The 19,385-nt window shown below is 44.9% G+C and overlaps 1 protein-coding gene across 2 annotated transcripts in view; it reads right to left on the reverse strand.

The window, feature by feature from the left end:
- Positions 1 to 2,444: 2,444 nt before the first annotated feature.
- DBNL (drebrin like) overlaps positions 2,445 to 19,385 on the reverse strand; it is a 31,713-nt gene continuing 14,772 nt past the window's right edge. The window contains exons 6-13 of one of the 2 annotated variants that reach the window (XM_066639263.1): positions 19,176 to 19,253; positions 17,939 to 18,090; positions 14,369 to 14,423; positions 11,725 to 11,830; positions 10,050 to 10,199; positions 7,921 to 8,042; positions 6,915 to 7,020; positions 2,445 to 4,874 (exon numbers count right to left, since the gene is read on the reverse strand). In XM_066639263.1, coding sequence (XP_066495360.1) covers positions 4,735 to 4,874; positions 6,915 to 7,020; positions 7,921 to 8,042; positions 10,050 to 10,199; positions 11,725 to 11,830; positions 14,369 to 14,423; positions 17,939 to 18,090; positions 19,176 to 19,253 — 909 coding nt within the window. In that variant the 3' untranslated portion in view covers positions 2,445 to 4,734. The remainder of the gene's footprint in view (positions 4,875 to 6,914; positions 7,021 to 7,920; positions 8,043 to 10,049; positions 10,200 to 11,724; positions 11,831 to 14,368; positions 14,424 to 17,938; positions 18,091 to 19,175; positions 19,254 to 19,385) is intronic. The other variant, XM_066639264.1, reaches the window with a different exon arrangement.

The raw sequence follows: 19,385 nt of genomic DNA on the forward strand, positions 1-19,385 counted from the left end.
TCAAGCCATGATGTGTATGTTCAACCTCCTGATTTTAGAAATGGGCTATGTCAGATGCAAGGGAGGGCACCAGGATGAGGTCTCTTGTTATCTGGTGCGCTCCCTGGGGCATTTGGTGGGCCGCTGTGAGATACAGGAAGCTGGACTAGATGGGCCTCTGGCCTGATCCAGTGGGGCTGTTCTTAAGTAGAAACACTGGGGATTGAACCGGTGCGCTTCGGCTTGCAAGCTGTTGCTTTACTACAGAGGGGGAAGTCTTAGGGACTGCAGAGCTGGTGCAAAGAACAAAAGTGGCACCTGAAGCTGGGAGTAGCTGATGCTTCATAGATTTTCTCAGGTCTTATTGTTACCAGTGAGGAGTTATTTTTCTCATACAGTTTTGTTCACGCTGAAAGTACCTCCAAACACAGATTTGCTTTCCAGGTCACTTCATGGTGAGCAAACTTACATTTGCAGTGGATGCCATTTGAGTGGCAACTGGAGTTTTATGGATGACGGGGACATAGACTTTATGTACATGTATGTATTTATACTTGATGATGTTGTAAGCTGGCTTCTTTTTCTTTTTATCCTTCACTGCCTTTATATTTTATTGTATTTTAAGGGACTTTATAAGCCACTCTGGGTGTCCTGTTACGGAGCAGGTAATGCTAAGTTTCTCAATCAGTGGTACTTGAGGTGGTACCTGGTGGTACTTGCGAGACCCCTGCTGCCTGCCAGTGAGACCAGCAACACAAAGTGACAAGAAGCAGTAACAAACTTGGCTTGGCAGGCAGCTTCACTGTGTGCTTTTCATGTGCTTGAAAAAGCTCTCCTGTCTGCCCTGAGTCTCTTACCGGTGTGTGCTGTGTTGCATCTGGCCTCCCAATCCAGAAGTGACTGGCAATGGCATCATCGCCAGTTGCTTCTAGTGGTACTTCCAGTAGATGGATGATGCAAAGTGGTACATCAGGGGACAAACACTGGTGGTCTAAATCTTCTAAATAAACAAGCAAAAACAAACCTGGGTGGCTGAATGCCTATCGGTCTGTAGAAGAAAATGGACCACCCACACACAAGCTTAGAGGCTTTTACATCCACAGCCCTGGCCTGATCCAGCAGGGGCTCTTCATAGAAGTACATAGATTTTAAATTAAATGAATGCAAAAACATAAGCCACGTCCCTGTCAAAAACAGGCTGCCATAGCCTGAACAGGCTGTGACCTGTGTGGCAGCTGTAAAAAGGCAACAGCAGGAGAACATGGGAGGGGTGACAAAAGAATCAGTCTGCCTGAACCAACTGCGCATTAGGGTCAGAAAGGTGCAAAATTTTGCTGCAGGCCCTTCTTGTTCCACGTTAATCTTAACTAATAGAGACATCAACACTTAAAACAAGAACTGTGGAGAAAGTCGCTGACCTAGTTCAGGGGTGTCCAAAGTTTTTGGCAGGAGGGCCACATCATCTCTCTGGCACTGTGTCAGGGGCCAGGGGGAAAAAAGAATTTACATTTGAAATTTGAATAAATTTACATAAGTTTACATAAATGAATATATTAAAGATGAACTTCTATGAATGAATGAAGGTCTTGCAATAGCTCAAGGCCTATAAAAGGCCTTGCACAAAGCAAGGCTGGCCTTTCTTTTGCTGCTGCTACTGCATCACAGATGTGAAACAGCAAGCAGTGGAGGGAGCCCTCATCCCACAGCTCACGCGAGAGGTCAAACAGTCGCCCTCACACTGAGAGTAGTTGCGTCAGGCCAGTGCGGGCTCCAACAAATTGCCAGAGGCTCATTGGAGACTGGGGGCTCCCTGGGGGCTGCACTGAGAGTCCTGGAGGGCCACAAGTAGCCCCAGGGCTGGGGTTTGGTCACCCCTGACCTAGTTTAACAGAAAACAGAACAGACTGACAAAAAGAAAATATTTCTTTATCCAGAGTGTAATTAGTCTGTGGAACTCCTTGCTATAGGATGGGATGATGGTGTGGCCTAGGTGCCTTAAAAAGGGGATTGGACAGATTTCTAGGAGAAAAGTCCATCACAAGCCAGGATGAGTACATGCAACCTCCCAGTTTCAGAAGTAGGCTACCTGAGAATGCCAGATGCAAACGACTGGCAACAGAATGCAGGTATCTTGCTGTCTTGTGTGCTACCTGAGGCATCAGGTGGGCCACTGTGAGATACAGAAAGCTGGACGAGGTGGGCCTTTGGCCTAACCCAGCAGGGCTCTTTCTTATGCTCTTATGAAAATATAATCATGCTGATCAGGTTCTGAGATCTCAGACCGATAAACGCAAAATGGATTCCAGAAGCCCAGCAAAACAAGTTTTTTTGAGAGACCTAAAAGACGGAAGAGAGACTTTGGGCAGTATATGCACAGTTCTAACCAAAGGTCACTTCGGTAGTCGATGGGCAAGGGTAAACATATTTCAATATTCCATTTGTAATAAAAACACACAAGCACTCACTTCATCAGAGTTATTTTAATCACTTCAGTTTCTAATTATTCGAATCAGCCTGATACAAGTCACAAGCTGTTTCTTACCCCAGGTCTCCATGCACGGCAGAAGGCTGGCAAAAGGAGGATGTGAACAGACACAGGAGAGGCGGGGAACAGAAATCAAAGAGAAAGAGCCAAGATTCAGCATGATCACTGTCGATTCCAATGGAAATTAACACACAATCCCTATGAAGCCACAGCTGGCCTGTTCTAGTCATTCCCAAGGGGGAAAAAAGAGCTCTGTTACTGTTTGTTATTGGTTCACTGGGAGGCTATTTTAGTTTGAAGCAGCAAAACATATCAATCCTAAGGTACCACTGAATTCTGTTTTTATTGTTCCTGAAGGGAAAGAGGGAATTAAACATAAAAACAGGGCAAAGCCCATTCAAAATAGTCCCCAAAACCGCCAAGTCAGGATGAATCAGGAGAAGCACTCCTAAATTCATTTTGCATCTTATATGGAACGGAAATGGTTAATGCACAGAAACCATTTTTGGAAGGTTCCCACTGCGTTTGGGGACCAGTGAGGTGGGAGTAAAAGGAATAAGGCAGCAGCCTTGCTTAGACATGGAATGAGCAAATCAGATTAAGAGGAGTGGGTGGAAATGAAATACCGTAAGTCGAATTTCTGGAACCCATTTCACTAGATTGAAAAGCCCTCCTTCGATACACTGCCTTTCAAGGAAAACAAGTTGGAAGAGCTTGTCAAACGCCTGGGTTAGGGTCTTTTGTTTCTATAAAACACCACCCCTGCTGAGGCACCTTTTAAAGGGGTGCCCTCTTATATTTACCAGGGGGGAGAGCAACTACCCATCTTCAACCCAGTCTTTTCCAATGGCTGTTGCTGGTAACTCTTCTGTTTGTTTTAATGATTGCAAGTCCTTTCGGAACAGGGAACCATTTATTGATTTTTCTATGTAGACTACCTTATGAACTACTCTTGTTGAAAAGCAGTATATAGATAATTATTATTATTATTACTATTACCACCATTACATTGCGCACATGGCTGGGGATAATGTAATTTAACCTGGGAAGAGACTGCTTTGTTTTGCCTCTCAAAAAAATGCAAGACTTTCCAAGAGACTTGGATGGAGATTCTCTGGGAGGGTCCTCTGTGGACCACCACACCAGATATCTGCAGAGGATGCTCCAGCAGAATCCCCGTCCAAGTGGCCTTCAGCAAGCCAAATAGAATATTTGGAGAAGAAAGAAAAGAAAAGTCAATTTCACTTTTCAATGACACCTGTGGCTTGCTCACCACAAAGAGGTGGTGTACTGGGTGAAAGTTGAACTGAATTTTTGCACCGTCACACAACACTGCCACAGCACAAACTCAAAAAGGCTGGCTCAACTGCCAGGGGGTCTCTACGTTCTGCTTTATTAAAGTACCCCAAAGGGGGGGATTAGACCCCAATTCTATCTAAATACAATGTAAGGCTTTAAAACCAGGGGGGAAAATGCAAGAAAAAAAAAAATAAAGATCCTCCTATATTGTTGACCAAACCACACAACACAAACAGGGCATTCTATCTAAAGCCAGGCACACCACAAATCAAAGTCAACATTGCTTCCAGGGCATTTGTTCACTGCCTGCATCTGAAGTTGGGATCAAGGAATGAGAGCACTGGGCTTTGTTTTAAAAGCAAGGGGAGGGAAGAGGTCCACAAGTACCAAAAGGCCTTCAGGTTTGGGCTGCTTGGTCCTCACTAAACAAGTCACAAAGGCTACCAAATCATGGAGGCATTCCTCTTCATGCTGCTATGGAATGTGCAATGCATGGGAAGAGAAATCACGCACTCTCCTGTTCTTGTTATGCAGGTTGCAGTCCTATGCATGCTTTCCTGGGAGTAAGCCCCACTGCACATAATAGGACTTACTTCTGAATAAACACATAGGATTGTGTTGCAAGAACCTCCCTATTTTCTGCCCGTTCCATATATGGATATTCAGAGAGTGACCTGATCCTGGTGGTGGTCTGGAGAATGTGTTTCCTGGCCCACACTTTGCCCTCAGAAAGATGCCCCTCCCTCAAAAAACTGGAGGTGTTATGCACTGCCGAGGTTGATTTCTGGTCTTCACCTGAAAATGCTGCTTAAGGAAAACAAAAGAAGGCAAAAGAAAGAGTCCTCCTTCAGCTGCAGCTGCAGATGCTGCCCCAATAACAGAGAACAGCTGTACAATTTCACCTCCAAGAATTAGAATCGACAGAGCGGCCCTTCAGGTATTGCTTGTTGTCTTCCTCTGGCAGAGGCCGGTTATTCAATCAGTTCAACATAATTGGCGGGGAACATCCCAAAATGGCCATCGGGACCGTGACCGCGCCACCAACCCTCATCAATCATCTCAATGCGGGTAATAATGTTCTCGGGGTCAAAGGAGATCTCCGTGTCGTCAGCTGAAAGGAGGAACAGTCAAACTCAGCAGAGAAGAGAGAGAGAGAGGAGAAACAGGCTTCAAAGCATATAACCCACACTTGTGCGTTATCCCACATTTAAGCTGGCTAACAGGGAAAGCAGGATGATACACAGATAAACAAAAACACTGGCACAGCGGGACCCCAGCATCCGTGGATTTGACTCACTGCAGATGCCAGTGGTGTAAAGCTGTTTTTCAAAAATAAAAAAAAGCACTAAAACCAGCATTCCTGCCTTGGTGTAGCAAAACTGCGCTGTTTCCCAAGGCTGGAAATAGCTCTACAGACCCATTTCCGGGTCATGTAGAGGTTCCTCCCTCTTCCCAGTATCACTGCAGAATGCATTGGTATAGAGCAGGGGTGCTCACACTTTTTTGGCTCGAGAGCTACTTTGAAACCCAGCAAGGCCCGGAGATCTACCAGGGGGGAAGGAAGCGTCTGACAGACACCCCCTTTAACGTATGGAGCCCCTGCTGGAGTCTAGTCAGTTTCGCCAGTTTTGTTGCTGCATGCCTGAAGAGCAGCTAAAGTGTCAGTTTCAGTGTCAGTTTAGTGTCAGCTAAATATGTCAGTTTCATCTAGTCACTAGAGGAAACTGACATATTAACAGTTTGGAGAGACAGGGCTCCGCGATCTACTCATTTTGCCTCGCGATCTACCGGTAGATCGCGATCCACCTATTGAGCACCCCTGGTATAGAGGCTATCTTTCAGTCAGCCACTAGATGGGGCTGAATTTAATGGAATGAAATGATTTCCTTCTTGGGGCCCTCGGATTTTGGTATCCGAGGGGGGTTCTGGAACGGAATCCCTGTGGATACCGAGGTGCCACTGTACATACACAGAAAATCAGAACAAAACATACTCAAGTCCCAAAGCAGGTTAGAACACTCACTTGACCTATCTGCCTTAAAGTTGGAAGGACAGTGATTCTGTTGCACTGTCTTGGAGAGTCTACTGCAAAGTCTGAGGGCCCTCATAAAAGAAGTTTTGGTTCGGATCCACTGATCTGGCCTATGGTAAGAGCATCGCCAAACCATACTAAGAGGGTTCACGTCAAGAAAGGCCATCTCTTAACTACGCAATTCCCAAACCATGTCGGATTTTAAACAGTGAGCATTGGCCCTCTGAATTAAGTGCATGCAATCATTTCAGGACAAAACATAACACACTGACAATACCCTTTCTGTAAGGTGCTAAGATTGTCAATAGTATCTTTTTTTCCAAGAAGGCAGAGATCATTTACACAACAAAATAAGAAGAGCCCTGCTGGATCAGGCCAAAGGCCCATCTAGTCCAGCTTCCTATATCTCACATTGGCACACCAGATGCTTCAGGGAGCACACGAGACAAGAGACCAGCATCCTGTCGCCACTCCCTTGCACCTGGCATTCTGAGGTACCCTTTTTCTAAAACCAGGAGGCTGTGCATACCCACCACAGCTTGTAACATGTGATGGACTTTTCATCCACAAATTTGTCCAATCCCCTTGTAAAGGCATCTAGATCAGAAACCATCACCACATCCCGTGGCAAGGAGTTCCACAGGCTAATGCATGGGCATGCACATGCTGAGTTTAGCCTTCTGGAACTCAGGAGGAACAATTCTTATGCTCCATAGCCTCCAGTTCCTCCACCATGGATTTCAGCTCCTCTTCTAAAGCCCCACAAGGTCCAACTGAGTACCACCCACCCTTATAGCAACTCTGCTACTTTATTAGGGCAGAGTAGCTGCTCTAGCCATTTACACAGCATGGCTTCAAACTGCTACTGCTCCTTTTTACAAGGCAAGTAAAATGAATCCCCACAACTCCAATAAATGTAATTTGCAAAATGAAAAGCAAATGACACTCCCATAATTTATGGTGCGCGCCACGAGCCTGTGCCATCTGTTTTTAGATCCCTGATTGGATCCTTTAGAATCCATTTCCTCTTACAAGCAGGGAAAAGCAGCATTTTGGCCGAGGATATGCTTGGAGACAAGGATAGGGATTTACACAGAAAAGAAAGCACATCAAACATACCGGCTTGATAGTCGTATAATGCTCGAGCACATAAACCTTTTCCTTCCAGGTTAAGATTTTGTGGGTAGGTATCAACATATTCATATTTAGTGTCTTCAGCCTCTTCCTGCAATAAGGATAAAGAATTAATAAAGGGAACTAGGATATTAAAAATGGTACTGACTACTATCAACGGCACTCAAGACCTACATGTTCTTTCTCCATATACAGTTGTATCTTATCTGCAGGGATTCCATTCCCATGGATAATGAGATGCAATGCCGAAACCTGTGGATAATTAAATCTGTGGGTCAGAGCATGCTAACCCTCTGAGAGCTGTGCTCCAGTCACACTAGGAGGGCCTTCTGAGGGCTGGGGAGGCCATGTGAGTGTGTGTTTTCAAACTTCCAGAGGCTTCAGAAGATCTCCTGAGGGTCAGGGAGGCCATGCACGGCTCTGGTTGCATTCGGAGGATTACAAATAGCCAAATCTGCAGGTTTGGGACCCGCAGTGAGGTAAAATTGCAGATCCCAAATCCGCGGACATGCAGGCATGACCTATATGTCTAAAATTAACATGTTCACAATCACTGCATTGGAGTTTTTAAATCTTTCAGTATCTGACAGCTAAAACCAAGTGAAGAATGAACACAAACAAAAATACTGTACACGCCTTCTTATGAAGACTGAATGAGTCAAAACAAAGGTTACACTCACTGCAATATCTCTTTGACTCTCTAAATCTAAAACTCTAGTTAGGAACAAACCAAGCTGGAAAGAGCCCAGATAACTATTACAAAGGGGGAGGAAAATGATCCCACTTAAATATAGAATACAGAAATGTGTGTCCATCGATACAACTTCCATCACTGGCAGTCCAAATTATCTGAAACTTCATAAAATGGGTTAGAGGTGTTTAAAAAAGTGTTTTTATTTTACTCAGCCCATTGTGTTCAGCAAGACTTAGGCTGCGATTTTGTCTTATTCGCTGGAAACAAACACCTCTATTTATAGCTAAAGAGACTCACCTGTGGGGGTTCATCATAGATAGCTTGAGAGTTAGGAGGTTCCTCATACACAGCTTCTTCTTCCACCTCTGGCTGGTAGACAGGAATGGCAGACTTGTAATTGTCCTGCCTGACAGAATTACCTGGAAAAAAGCCACACAGAATTGATCATGCTGATTGATTTCCTCCTGCCGGAAACATCCTGATCTTCACTCAGTGGTACCAGAGACACTGTATACTGCACAGAACAGGGCAAGGGCAAAGACAGAGACAAAGTCTAAGTTTTTGGCACTAAGTCTATTCAGGAAAGAAACAGGATTCATGAAAGACACCCCAACTTTATTCCCAGTGAGCATAAAAATAAGGTTTCTCCCTCTTGCTCAGAGCAATTAATCAGACATGATTTCTTAAGACTTGAAAAGTCCTTTTGTTCTCTACCTGTCAGAATTCTGGCAAAGGGTGACCTGCACAGAATTCTTCTGATTTCTGATTTCTTCCCATCAACCTAGCTCATATGGCAACTTTATCCTGTTCCTCTGTATCTCCTCTTGACCATCAGTGCTCCGTCACCCCAGCAATCTCCACTTCTAGTAGAGCCAAGTAAGGTGGGGCGGTGCTATGTGGTCACTATTACAGTGGGGCCAAAGTACCACCTCCCAGACTGTGAAGCTCTAGAACCAACAGATCTAGAGCATATGCAGTGCATGCTCAAAACAAACCATGCTCCACAAAACAGACATAAATGAAGCACAGTCAGGCACAGAGGAAAAACATGGTGCCTCTCAGCCTCTACAGATAAAGACAGACAACCTGATATTCAAGATGGGCTAGGGAAACCCTATCAAGCTGCATTTAGGTTCATCAATTCTGCTGCTGCCAGAATAGCTGTTGACAAAGGGAAAGATCTCCAGACTAATATGGGTGTCCCTTCCATGCAAGGATGAAAGGGGCAGGAACCCTAATCTGTACTGTACCTAATCTGTACTGAATACGGAAGATCTAGGTGCTGTAGAATGAACTGGGCAAGAAGCTTTCAGAGCAAGGAAAAGAAAGGAAGCACTCATGAATCAAGACATATGAGCACACCTTTGTGAGGAGCTTCCAGATCTATGTGAAAGGGATGGAAAGCATGATGCAGTACAAAGAACAGGCACCTAAATGCACAAAAGTACTCGCCCTGGACAAGACGCAGAGCTGGGTGAAAAGGGGATTTATACTGCCTGTCAGTATCTCATGATGGACTATCTGCCAAGACAGATTTGGAAATTCATAGAGTAAAGCAAAATTAAATTAAGCCAAGGAATGTTGGTGGGGGATTTACATTTAGATAACCAAAATATTTTAATCATGCTCCTATCCACAAAACTGTAGCTTTAAAATCTATTGGGACATCCAAAGCTGCCTTGTACCCAGTCAGCCCTTGGTTCCTGGAGCTCAGGATGGTCTGTGCTGACTGGCAGTGACTCTCCAGGGTTTCAGGCAGAAATGCTTTTTTCAGCCATACTTGGAGGTGCTTCCAGAGATTGAACCTGAGATTTTCGAGCCTGCATAGCAAGTGCCCTTCCTCTGGTCTACAGCCCCATGCCTGTAAGTGCTGGAGCTGACTTTTTAAATATGTCAGTCTAGAACAGGGATTCCTTTCTTCTCTATACATTTAAAAGGCTCAAGAGACCTTGGGTTAGACCAGTGGTTCCCTAACGTTTTAGCACCAGGGCCCACTTTATAAAATGACACTCTACCAGGACCCACCTACCTTTATGAGCCTTTTAAAAAAGTGCTTAACTTTACCAGCTGCTCAGGACTCTCTTTTTATCCTTTTTACCGGGTGGAGGGGGATCCTTCTGGAGCATTTGTTAAGCTCCGCGTTCATCAGATTAGGACCATTCTGCTATAACCATAGACGTTGCTGCTGCCTGATTTATAAATTCCAAGGGCTGTGGCTTTAATGGTGATTGGGGAGGTGTTCCCTCCCCAAGCAGTAGCTTGTTTAACCTTTAATGTACATAGCCTAATTTGCCTTGTCGGTTTCGCAACCCACCAAAAATTGGGTTGAACTCACTGATGGCCCTGACCCATAGCTTGGGAACCACTAGGTTAGCACAATGCCACCTTCCAATTAATAGACATAACACCTCTCATAAGAGCTTTACCATGTTCAGGAACAGGAGAGACTGGAGGTGTATCATGCACAGACGACTGAACAACAGGAGGAGGGCGGACTTCTTGGACAGGAGGATGGACAGGGGAAGTGGGAGTCTCCATCTGACTGTTTCCCTGGAGGAAAGGGCTCCGTAACTTGCCTAGGAAGGGAGGCAAGTCAATACAAAACACAAACTGGCAACGATGCATACACAGGCATCTCTGCCACCATTCACTCAGCAGGTTGGAGACAAGCCATAACATACAGTACAATTATTCCTGGATGACAACAAGTCTAATTGCCCTTTCTCAGAGCGGTTTTGAGGAAGGAAGCCAAAGCCTTAAGGTAGACCAGCATTCTTCAATCTTGGGGCCGTGACCCAATGGGGTTGCAAAGTTTCAGTTGCGGGGCTGTGGCAACTTATGGGAACAGAAAAGGTTCTAGACTACTGGATAGAGCACCCCCAGGTAAAGGTGGAGGCACCTTTTGTATCCTTTCAGGTACCAGGGGATTGCATCCCAATTCTGCTCAGGATCTTAGCACTTGTGCTAAAATAGCTTTCACTAGTGCCAGGCTTCATTGTAACAGGCTTTCTATTCTCTCCAACAAGACTATTTGGTTACAGCAGTGATTTTCAACCACTGTGCCACAGCGCAATGGTGTACCACAAAAGATATGAAGGTGGGTCGCGGGAGTTTGGTGGAGGGTCATATATTAGTAGAGCCACTGGGGGATGCTACACGGTGTAACGTAACAGCATGGTGTACTTTGTCAATTATCAAAAAACTGATGGTGTGCCTTGACAATTTTAGTGCCTTGTCAGCGTGCTGTGAGATGGAAAAGGTTGAAAATCACTGGGTTACAGTGAACACTGCTGTAAGTGCGTTACGGGGGTAAGGAGAGGGTGGCAACAGGGGCAGGGGTGTGTAGACAGGCCCCCACGGGGAGGGGGCAGGATCAACAGTGGGTCCCAGTTTCATTCTTTATTTCTTTATTTGGGTCATGGTTTGAAAAAGGTTGAAGACCACTGAGACAGACAATACAGTTAGGCAAAAAAAAAAAAAACGAGTTCCCAGCACATCCAACAAGTCATTGCATCAAACCACAGTTTGGGCCAAATAAACAGTAGGCCCTCAGTGTCTATAGGGAATCAGTTCCTGGATCCCCCATGGATACTGAATTCTGCAGTTAATGCAATGGGGGGGTAGCACTGTGCTGTAATAACCTGGAGGTTGTGTGCGGCTTCCTGGACTCCTCAGAACACCTCCTGGATGCAACTGGAAGTTGCCCAGGTGAGCAGAAAGTGATTTCTGGTCAAATCCAAAAGGTGTTCTGAGGGCCTCCAGCCATGGGCACAACATCTGTAGATAGTCCGCATGTAAAGATGGATGCCATGCCTGCCGATAAAGAGGCCCCACTGTTGTTTAAAATCCAAACGGTAGTTTGAGTTTTCAAATGTACAAGCAAACCACACTTACCCAATGTGAACTGTGGTTTGCAAAACCACTTCAAGTCACGGTTTCAGACTATGATTCGTCAATCAATTGCAAGCCATGCTTAAGCCACAGTTTGGTGCAAAGTGTTGATATTTATGCACAGAGCCATCACAGCATTGTGTCAGTAAAGCATCTGCCCTGGAAAACATCTAACAATCTCCAAATACTTCTCAACCTGGTCTTAGATACCTGGCTGGGAATTGATGGCAGCTGCTTCCGTGGACATGGATCTCTCTCTTTGTTTGAAGATTTCACGAGGATTCATTGATCTTTGTGCTATCAGTGATGCTGCTTCCTGCAAGGAGAGAAAAGCAGAAGGAACGCTGATTCAGGGTCAACATCCTAGATAAGGGGGGGGGGGAGAGAGAATCTTGCAAAAAGTACCAGAACTGCACACATGGGGACATCTGGGTTGCCAGACTCATTCATCTCAGAAGTCTTCAATGGGTGGGTCAGGATTCAAAAGTCAGTTACAACCTGACCTTATATGGGTCACAGCAGGACCTTGACTTTCATCCACTTGATTTTCATTGCTCTGCTCTTTCAACTGTTTTTAAATACAGGTTGAGCACCCAGTATCTGGAACCAAAACACGGAATATTCCAAAATACAGGTGGAACCTTGATATCCACTAATTTGGTACCCACTAATTTGACTCACCACTGATGCTGAGGCCCACCTTTAAATATCTTATAAAAAGGAAAAAAGCATCAAAATCCAATTTCCCACCTCTGTGCTGTTAAATAATTTTAATTTCATTCTATTAGATTCAATTATTCACCCCATCAATTGGCTGAACGTGGTATAGTGTCTATACCAATGCATCCTAGGGTGACAATGGAGGAGCAAGAAAACTGGAAGTGGGTCTTTAAAGCTATTTTTCCACTGATTTGGTATCCAATTTATTTTTTTACCCACTAGGGGTACCAGAACAGAACCCAGTGGATAACAAGGCACACCCTGAACATTTTTGAGCACCAACATGACTCTCTTTTTTTGCCGAAAGAAACCTTGTTTCATTCACAAAATCATTAAAAAGATTGTATAAAATTGCATTCAGGCTATGCGTATAAGGGGTAGATGAAACTTAGGGTACAATCCTATCCTGTGCTGGAACAGGCAAGCCATGAGGCTTGCGCTGTACCCAGCGCAGGATTGTGGCCATAAGCGGCTCAGCCAGAGGCCAGGGGAAACATTTCCCAGCATAACTACTGGATCTCAGCCCCGCCTCCAGTTCCCTGCCTGCCTACCCCCGGGGCCGCCCACCGCCCGCCCTCCCCCTGCCTAGGAATGCCTCCCTCCTACCTACCTTTCTGCCTTGCGTCAGCCCAGCCAGGCATTTGACACAACTTGAAAGGAGGAAGCCGGCGCAGAGCCTTGCGTTGGCCTCTGCAGGCCAGCACTACTTTGAGGCTTTCTTCGGAGGAGTACATCTTATTTATTTGCAGGAGGACTCCATAAGTGGAACACCAAGGCTTGGCATGAGAATAATCTATATGGGAGGGGCTTACATACAACACTGGATTCCTCTGTGTATACTGTACTGAGGATCCAAAGATCAATGGATGAGCAACCTCGAGTTTGCTATTTTAGGTGACAATCCATTCTAGAGAACATTCAGAAGAAACAAGTAGTCTTGGGTACCCTCAGTTAAAGTTAGATCCTCAAGAACCAACACCACAGAATACAGCTAGCAAGAAGGCATAACCCATGCAGTTCCAGGGGATCAAGAACTGGTGCCCACAAGAAAACCAGAGTCATGTGTAAAAAGGTTTTTCAAGAAGTTGCCTTTTTGAAGACACATGATAGGATTTGTGAGAAGAGCACAGTAAATCATCAGGAGCCCAGCGTGCAATGGGGCAAATCTTAGCGCATAAGACAACACCAAAAAGAAGAAAAGAGCCAAACAAGAAGAATCAGCCAGAAATTCCATCAAAGGAGAAGATTCATTCTCTGCTGTTGTAATTTACATCGCTTCTGGTGGGTCCCAACAGTCTATCATTCTAAAAAGTGGGTCCCAGTACTATAAAGTTTGAGAACCACCGCTGCAGTGCATTATCTGACAACTAGAAGATTCTTAAAACTTCTCCAGATGCATCAAGTGTTTAAAGCTTGAGTCAGAATCCTGGGAGTGATGGATCACTGCTTTAGTTCAGGAAAGCAGAAACTGTTACTGCTCTGATCAAGTACCCGTAAGCACCAAGAAGCAGTGTGAAGAGTATATATCCAGAGGTGCAAACTGAACCCAGTGCTCAGGGGTGAAAGCCACAGCTGCCAGTGCCTAAGTGGGAACGAAGCACCACCACCAAGGGGCTTTCTCCCACATATACCTGGGCTTTCTCCACAGATGCACTCCGTCGGAAACCCTTCCGCATCTGACTAGCATCTTCTTGCTCCTTCTGCAACATAAGATGACTCCCTTAAGCCTGCAGTAAGCTCAAACAGGGCAACCTGTACCTCTGCACCGTTGAGACAGGACCAGCATGTGTAAAATGAGAATTTTGTTTTTTGTAGATAAGAGGAAGGGTCTTTTGCTGGTGGGCTTTTGTCCTTGTCATGCAATAGACCCAAGAGAACAACCAAAATGCAACACTGATCTTTCCCTGTTGCACCTGAAAGTATCACAGGCCCATCCAAGCTGAGCAGATAACAACATAAGAGGCACTGAAAGATGCTAAGTTTTATGATGGGCTCACAGAACTCATCTTGGGAGGGGACTGCAGGCTGCTTCATGTCATCTGTGTAGGCAAGATAGCACCCCTGGCACATCCAGAAGTCTTTTTAAAAGGACACTCAGGCCAAGAGGAAAAAATGGGACAATTTCAAGCCTCACCCATTGTTGTGTCTCTTTCTCTCTTGACTCAGTTTCCTGTTGTTGCTGGAATTTCCTGTGGATTTAAAATAAAAACACACACAACAATCACATAAAGCTGTGATGAAGCAGAATTTATGCCACCAAGGACCCCATTTTAGAAAACAGGTCCAGTACAAATGCAACGTGAAATCGTTGTTTTAGTGTCCCATTCTTTCTTCTGCATGCAAGTGGAGAATGAAAGCCTAGGGCTTTACAATGAACCACAGTCGCCCATTACATACAAACCTGGGGGAACTGTGATCTGCTATAGTTTGGTTTGTTCTAACTATAGTTTGTTAGCACACTACAGTTCCCGAAGCTCATACATAATGGGGAACTGTGGTTTGTTCTTAAAATGACAGAGACAGTTTCTAAGCTCCTTATGCACACAAGGGGGGCAGAAGCACATGAGTCTAAGGCTCCCTTAAGCTCATTCACACAGCACTGGACCATTATGTCTGAGCCAAGCCACATTTTGTTCACGGGCACTGAACATCCTCACCGAAAAAGGCTCTCTGCAAAAAAGTAGAAGTTCACATTCATCTTTAACTACCACTCCAAGGCTACCATTCTATGCATGCTAACCTGGCCACCACATTTCATGGTCTCAGTTGCTTTACAATTTTTTTTCTTGCATTGTTTTAAATCTGTTGCAAACTGCCTTGGAGAGGGCAAGATTGAAAAGGAAAGGCATACGTACTTCCGGTAAATAAAGCAAGATAATCACTCCCACCTCTAAAGGAACAAGATGTTATTTCTGCAGATCTGAGAGTAGGAAGGTTCCGATCCACAACCAACCATCAGTTGGTACTGGGCAACTCATGCCTTCAGTCTAACCAAACTCACAGGGCTGTCGGTCAACTAAAATACTACTTTGAATTGCTGGAAGGACCTGGATGCAGGTCCAGACAAAAATAAATGCATCTGCATTTTTTATTTTTTTTTAAATTCCAGGGGAGCTGCAGGGAAATGAATGACTTCCTCATTCTGGCTCAACCCTGTAGCTGAGTTCCTTTTTCCCTGCTATAAAAATCTCAAAGTCCTCCTTTTACTTTATACATAGGAGATATCTGAATGTTGAAAGAGGTAGAGATCACGTAAACCAATGATGTTCAATGTTTTTCTTCTCAGGGTACACTGACCTCTATGGTCTTCTCTATGGTCTCCACCTTTTGTGATGTCACTTCTGGCTTCTAGGAAACTCTGTTTCTGAGGCTCTGTTTCTAGGGCAACTGTCTGTAGTAATGAATTGTCGGACAATTCTGCCCTAGAAACAGAGCCACAGGAACTGGGAGAGTTTTTTGAGCAGCTGTGCTCCAAATCCCTATGGCGCACCTGTGGACCTTTTGCAGCATACAAATGCACCACAAAGACCAGCTGAAAATCACTTCTGTAAATTAAAAGGGAATGAAAACCACCTACAGGGGACATTTCTGAAATTAAGTGCTTAACGAGGTATGGCTTGGGTAATAAGGCAACAGAGACATCTGTTAAAGAAGGCAACAGGAGGTACGTGATGGGACCCATGCTCAGGGGCGTTGCTAAGCACACACCGGTGATGCGCACAGGGGGGTGATACCACTACTGGCCAAAACTTTAAATCTTGGCATTTTCAAATAATACCATTGTGTTATGTATCATTCAATGTGTAATTTCATGCAGAATGCAATGAAACAAACCATGTTAAAATATCTCTATTCTTTCAAAAGTTATAGCCAAAAAACCAGCAGGGATGGGGTAATGGAGCATCACTACACCCACCACCCGGGACACTGCTCCACCACCTGCATGGGAGGAGATCCACCATGGGGTTAACGTGCTAGCCTACCACACCATACCCTAGTGACGCCATGCTTCACAGGAAGCTTTTGCTCAGTGATGCTCCGAGTGGGAAGGTCTAAGTGAAGAGTTGCTCTTTGTTGAGGGACAAAAGGTTTGTTCATTCAGGAAATGGATTTTTGGGTGCTTCCACCTCTATGCTGCTGTTGATTTTTGGGTGCGCCCAAAAACGGATCTTTGGGTGCTTCCAGCTCTATGCTACTGTTGATTTACATGTAGAACAAGCAAAGAGCTTCACAGCTGAAGTTCACAAACAACCTTCAAAGCTGCTCATGCAACAACTTTCTCCACTGGAAGAACTGCCAACAGTTTGCCAAAAAGGAATCCAGCAAGACTCCAAGAAAACAGGCTACTCAAGCCAAATTAAACAAGTGCAACAATAGTATTGTGGCTCCTACTTAAACATAATGATATTTATCTACTCCTGATTCACATTTTGGCATGTGAAGTACTTATCACTACAAATATAAGGTTGGAGGGTTGATGAGATGGATGAAATGGATGAGCACCTGAGATGGATGAGGAGGACAGATATTATTTGCAGTGAGATGGCATTTACAGGCCACTAAAAGCAGCGCGTCAGAGAGACTGGCGGGACCGTTGCGCTGTTGACTTCCTGTGGATTGGTAACAATTGCACTCACAGGAAATGTGCTTGAGCAAACAGCGGAGAAGTTCGTGCAGCCTACTTGGGCTCAGAAAATCAATGTGCTCCTCGGGCAGTCCTGAGGACAGCACAAGAAGACGAGCCAGAATCAATGAGTGAGGCAAGAGAGGGAAAATTAGTGACAGCTCTTCGGTGCTGCACTGACTCAAGTCTGGCAAGACAAAACTTAACCTGAAGGTCAACTGTTCCATTGACGGAAGGTTCCATCAGTGGAGAAACTAAAAAACTGCAATTTACATATCTCAGTGTTTTCAGGTTGAGTGCATATGAATGTGGTACTTTGGTAGGAATTATTTAGGCGTGTGTGCCTTACTACATACACATTTAAGGCTGCAATCCTAACCACACTTTCCTGAGAGTAAGGAACAAAATAGAACTGAGTAGACCTAGTTAGGACTGTGCCCTTAGAGAACAAGAGTACAGACAGGTCACCCATATCTATAGCATCTGGCATCTATAGGATCCAGTTTCAATTATCTGCTAATCCAGGGCACTGAACAGGAAGCAATGAACTTCCATTTCCTGTTTAGCATTAGGTCTGTTTTTATTCATTATTCAGGCTGCTCTCTTCACACTATAAGCCTGAATGCTTATAGCACCCTGTTTAAAGCAAGAAACACCAGTAACACTTAAAAGAACATTAATGGGTGCAGAGGGGTGTGTGTGTGGGGCGGCTATTAATACTGGCAACCCCATATTTGTGGTTTCCATATCTGTGGAGGGTCCCCCGAACTGATTCCCTGGGGGCAAGCCTCTAAACAATGCCGTTCTTCTCTCCCACAAGGGTCAAATTCTTCTATGCTTCTTCCCATGCAAGTGGTGGTGCTTTCTGTGGTGCTCAGAAGCAGTTGGTGAAGGTTACAAGCAGGCAATACTCTTGCAGAATTCATCTGAACGCCATCAAAAAGTTCAGAGCCTCACAGCTTCCTCATTTTAACTCTGCTCTTTAAGTCCTGCAAAAAAGTGCTGCAGGCTGCAAGGGTGTATGCTAAAGAGAAGCGGTGCTTCAAAGGCTTCCATTAAAATCACACACACACAACTCACTTCTGAGCATCAATCTCGCTCGCTCGCTCCTTAAATTTCCGCTCGCGCAAAGCTGCTTCCTGCAGTTCCCGTTCCCTGCGCTCTTTTTCCAGGTGCTGACGTTCCTCCTCGGCTTTCCTCTTCTCCTCCAGCCGGCGGTTCTCCTCATCTTTCTGAAGAACCAAACAGAACAAACCTGGATGAGAAGAGGCAGTTTTTGGAGACGAACAAAGCCCTGCTGGATCAGGTCAAGGGCCCATCTAGTCCAGCTTCATCTATCTCACAGTGTTCCCACCAGACGCCTTGGGAGCACACAAGGCAAAGAGACACTTGTATCCTGTTGCCACTCTCTTGCACCCAGCATTCGATATAGGCTGCCTCTACAGCCTATAGGTTGCATACAGTCATTGCAACTTGCAACCTGTTGCAATGGTCCATAAACAGATTTATGTTTATGGACCACAATCTGTCCTCCAATTCCCTTTTAAAGACATCTAAGCCTGGTGCCGTCATTAACATCATGTGGCAAGGAGTTCCACAGATCAATTATGTGCTGGGTGAAGAAACATTGTTAGTCATTTTTAGAGACCAGAATGGGACATATGGAAGGCGGTGCTCTCAGTTAAAGATATGCTGGGCCAAGGCCACTGAGGGTTTTGCCAGTTATAATCAGCTTTTTGAAGTGTACTTGGAAGAAAAGAGGGAGTAGATGCAACCATCAAAGCACTGGTTCAAAGCACTGCAAAGCAACCATCAAAGTATGTATTTTTCATGAATGCTTTAAGTAGCACTTGGAGCAAAGAAGCATCTAACAAATGAACTGCATAAAAAGGGGCTGTAAACAGCCCATTTCATACCAATCAGTCAGAAACATGTATACTCAGAAGTAAGTCCCACTGTGTTTGATGGAGATGACCATAATGAGTGTGAACAGGACTGCAGCCTGTGTCTTTCCTACAAATCTTATCCACACGTTCCTGGGAGTAAGCCCCACTGACTATAATGGAACTTTCTTCTCAGTAGACAAGCATAGGATTGTGTTCTTGGGCTACAATCCTGTCCACACTTTCCTGGAAGTAAGTCCCAATGACTATTATAGGACTTACTTTCTGAGTAGACATGCATAGGATTGGGTTGTAAGTTAGCAGTTTTTGCTCTGCAAGGGAAAAGAGGAAGCATGTGAAGGAGAGAGAAAGAGTTGCAAAAGCACTTCCAGGAAGATCCAGCCAGCTAGAAGGTATCTGAATTAAACACCTACCTCTGCTTTGGCCCAGAAGTTATCTTTGCTGACTCTCTTGATCTCAGACATGGCATTCGTTTTCTGGTAGACAGAGCCCTGTTGAGTAAAGAGAGGTATACATAATCGCCATTAATCATTAAATCAATGTCAACCAGCCAGTAGCCCAGCCTGCACTCCTTACACACAACTGAACAAATATTTTCTTAACCTCCTCTCTGTTCTACTCTG

The sequence above is a fragment of the Tiliqua scincoides genome, chromosome 11 (assembly GCF_035046505.1).
Source record: "Tiliqua scincoides isolate rTilSci1 chromosome 11, rTilSci1.hap2, whole genome shotgun sequence".
Lineage (NCBI taxonomy): Eukaryota > Metazoa > Chordata > Lepidosauria > Squamata > Scincidae > Tiliqua > Tiliqua scincoides.